This window comes from Uranotaenia lowii, chromosome 3 (assembly GCF_029784155.1).
Source record: "Uranotaenia lowii strain MFRU-FL chromosome 3, ASM2978415v1, whole genome shotgun sequence".
Lineage (NCBI taxonomy): Eukaryota > Metazoa > Arthropoda > Insecta > Diptera > Culicidae > Uranotaenia > Uranotaenia lowii.
The window spans coordinates 158,778,443-158,782,274 of NC_073693.1; the positions used below are offsets into that span (position 1 = coordinate 158,778,443).

At 36.5% G+C, this 3,832-nt stretch overlaps 1 protein-coding gene across 1 annotated transcript; it reads right to left on the bottom strand.

Annotated features, from left to right (window-relative positions):
* Positions 1-1,174: 1,174 nt before the first annotated feature.
* On the bottom strand, positions 1,175-1,747 carry LOC129752775 (GATOR complex protein MIOS-like). The gene is made up of 2 exons (XM_055748544.1): positions 1,539-1,747; positions 1,175-1,473 (listed from the first exon to the last, which is right to left on the bottom strand). The coding sequence occupies exons 1-2, from the start codon at positions 1,726-1,728 to the stop codon at positions 1,175-1,177; spliced, it is 489 nt and encodes a 162-aa protein (XP_055604519.1). The 5' UTR covers positions 1,729-1,747.
* Between the last annotated feature and the right edge of the window lie 2,085 nt (positions 1,748-3,832).

The window sequence follows — 3,832 nt, forward strand, 5'->3', positions numbered from 1 at the left end:
AAATGTTCTCTGTGAGGAATGGTGAAGTGGCTGAAACTTAAGGTATTTAATCGGTCTCAAACTCCGTTACTTGTGCGAAAGGTTTTCCTCCGATATAAAATAGATCAACGAAGCAAAATGGAAACGGCGATGGGTAAGACTGTAAAATTTGTTTTGTTTTTATATATTGTGTATATTTTGTTCCCCTCTAGGTTGCTTTCTACCGGATGCAACGCAGATTTTGCCACTGGGATCGGTAGAAGTTCCAACTGTGCAGTAGACCCCGCCGGACGCACTCCAATTTTTTAGGTGCTTTCCACAAGCGTAGGTTTTTGCTTATAGAATCTATGGAAGTCCCGGCTGACCAACAGATCACACTGGATGTCCTCCAGGATCGAGTACGCCATCGGAAAAGTCGTCTTTTGGCAGACAACAGACTGCTCGTTGGACAACAGAAAATGTTGGTTGCCAATCACCAAATTCGTCCAAAAAACGCGACGGAAAATATACTTATTTTAAGCATTTGTTTAATTTAAGTTTATAGGAAATTTCAATTAATTTCTTTTAACAATTAAAGTTAATTTTGCTACTTTTAGCTGTTGTTATTTAAACTGCGATGCGATAGAACTTTCAAAAGAACATTTTATCCTTTTTCAGATTAATCTATTATTTTAGATTGTTCTTATTGTTGATAGAAGAATCAACTAATCGAAACTTGTTTATTAACAGTAGCATTGAATTGAGACAAAAAAGATTCATTAATCCAAAAAATAAAACGCCAACTGAATGTTGAATCATTCCATCAAATAATCAAGGATTAAAGATTCAGGTAGGGAAATTGATATGAACCCTCTTGTTTTGAATAATGATTTACCAGTATTCAATTTGATTACTGCTCAGGAGGGCTGGATAACTTAAAGCTTCTCAAATCTAATTTTTTTTTTAAGATTCAAATCCGAAAAGTCATTTTTTGTTAAATTCCGGCGGCATGGTTATGTGTTACCTTTTCTGTTAGTTCAAAAGAAAGGTTAAATGATGTGATAAACTCTTAAAAATATCTGAAAACTAATTATTGCTCTCGATTTTTCTTTTTTTTTCTTAAATACTTTACTCGAAACACGAATATATATTATGATTGATATACAATGCATTGTTGAATAATTGATACATTTTTAAGATTTAAACTATGCATTGCTCACAATCTTTTTAATGTATTCGGCAGCTTCAAGTCGGAGAGGAAGTTGCAAGCAAAGGCCATGCGATCGTAAAGGGATATTTCCGTTTCATTGGTTACGGTTTCGAACCCATCTTCTTCATGCGCTAGGAACGAGAACATGCACCTCAGATACGGGTCATCGATATGGGTGCGGGCTGTTCCACACTGTTTGTGCCAGAGCCCAGTTCGCTCTGCGCTGAACCCGGACGATGCGATGGCTGCAGTAGTGAACTTGGGTCGGACGTTAGTTCCGCACCTCGACCCAGTATTTCGATTGTCTGTTCAGGAAACATTTTTTTATAATTAATTTAGAGTTTATATTAAAAAAAAAGTGGATTCTTACCTGCGTAATGCGAAAATGGAAGCAAGCAATGAGAGCTGCTCTGGTGGATTCCATACTCGCACACAGCTCGTCGATGAAGGCATGGAAAGATAATCTTTGTTCCGGTCAAAAGTCCATCCACACAGCAGCTGAGCAGTGTCACGATGGCGTCAAGTCCACTACCGATGCCAAAATCTATCCAGTTCATCATAACCAGATTCGATCATCGCGGGACCTTCAAGAGCATCACAAATGCCTATTATAGTTTTCAATCATCCTTAATCATGTGACTTGAAAAACGTCAAACTTCTTGCAAATTTGCACTGACACCGGTTAGATCACCACTTCAATCAACCTGTATAAATTTCTAGAACTTTTGGAACCGAATCGAATGGAAAAAAAATAACCATTTCTTGCTTGTTGAATGTTTGTTTGGTAACTACCAGAAAACAGCCGACTACGGCGTTTTGTTGGGTCAGTAGTGACGTCACCCATAGTCATGGTAACTTTGTTTACTGAAAAAAAAACTTTACCACTACGTTTGCACAGGACCTGTCTCACCACCTCTCTATGTACCTCATTGGAGTAAGCCATGGCTTGTTGGCAACTGACGTTTTTTTCGCTCCGGTGGTAAAAAAAAATATTTTTAATATTTCGCTGGTGTTTTTATTTCAAACTTTGTCTAATTATTCTTAAATAGAATGTCCGGATAAGCCAGTGATTGTCAGGAGAAATGAAGTCACCATCAGTGGAATAAATGTGTTAATCATCGTTTTTCTCAAGTATTAGAAACCAGCAAAAGCTGACTGATAGAAGCAAATCCGCCTTCAATGTGTTTTCAAGTAGAAATTAAGTTTACCAACACGCTAACTTTTGGCTACCCCTTAACGAATACTTTTGACCCGTTATTCAATAAGACTGGGAGAACTCCTTTTTCCGGATACAGCCCCTTTACCCTTTAAGGGGTACTTAGCTTGATAACGCTTCAGCGGATGAAAATTACCCCTTATTCCAAATGCCTGCAGATGATAATTACCCCTTATTTGAAAGGCTTTCGTATGGTGGAAATTTCAGGAGCTGCTTATGGGAAATATGATTGCTGGGAAATTAATCACAACAAGATATCATGTTTTATGTGTTTATTTATTTAAATGACAATAACATTAAAAAAACTTAAAATATTTGAAAATTTAAATTTAACCTGAATGTTAGTCCGCCACTAATCGAGTTCCAAATATCGGCTTACTTTAGTCACGCTCATTCTGAATAGAGTGTCCATTTCCCGGCCATTTTAGCGTTCCCGGGAATCGGGAAATCTGACGATCCTTTTCCCGGGAATTCCCGGGATCCCGGGAAAATTGAAAATGAAGATTTGAACATGGAGATCTTAATCGTCTACTGCGTATGAATTCTTATCAATATGGTATTATTAAATTTAAAGTAGTACCAAGTATTGCAGAATATTCAAACTATTTTAATGCGTCAAAAATTCAATAAGCAAACCAAAGACCCAAAAACAAAGTCTTTAACCGAAAAACCGATCTGATTCTAGTTGCAAAAATTTGAAATAATTGAGAAAGAATTCTCACTATCCGTAGAAGTTAGTTAGCTAGACTGTTATTCATCGAACATCCATTTGTTTAACAATATGTCATTTCGTTGCTGATGATTTTGCTACTGTAAACAGTATCCAAAACGGAGGTTCTAAATGATGAGTGTTGCAAAATAGAACATTAAGATTCTTTCCGTAGCATTTCATTATTGGTTTTGTAGATTCTTTGGCGTTTTTCACTGTTACACTAAGTTTTCGATAGGAAAAACATGTTTTTATCAAATTCCTTGTGTTAACCAGATTTAAGAAATAAAAACATTTAAGACTAAGCCATCAAGGTCACTAATCACACGACGTTACACTTAGAACACAAATTCAACCATTTTCAGGCTATTTTTTTTGACAAAGTTTGTAGGTTTGCAAAACCGACAAAAAAATTAACCTGTTTAGCCAGATTTGATCGTAGAAATTGCCTTTATTTTTGAAAATTGAATGGCACTTTCTAACTGGGATAGCATTTCTCAAATCAATCGATGCGCACTCTGGAATCGATATTGCGTACTGTTGGAAAAATTATCCAACCAACGAAATCGAGTGTCTAGTCAACGGTCAGTGGTAAAACTATCATCTTCCTTGCTCAATATGATTCATTTTTCCAATTTAGATCATGTAAACTTGTAGTAATTTAGAACATTTTACAAGCTTCGGGAATTCCCGGGATTTTTTAAGCGTTTCCCGGGATTCGGGAATTCCCGAGTTTTTC

What these genes read in the sequence shown, in the direction of transcription:
- LOC129752775 (XM_055748544.1), bottom strand. Translation starts at nt 1,728, where the DNA reads ATGATGAACTGGATAGATTTTGGCATCGGTAGTGGACTTGACGCCATC. An exon ending in TCCATTTTCGCATTACGCAG is followed by an intron (nt 1,474 to 1,538) that starts GTAAGAATCCAC and finishes TTTCCTGAACAG; the next exon opens with ACAATCGAAATACTGGGTCG.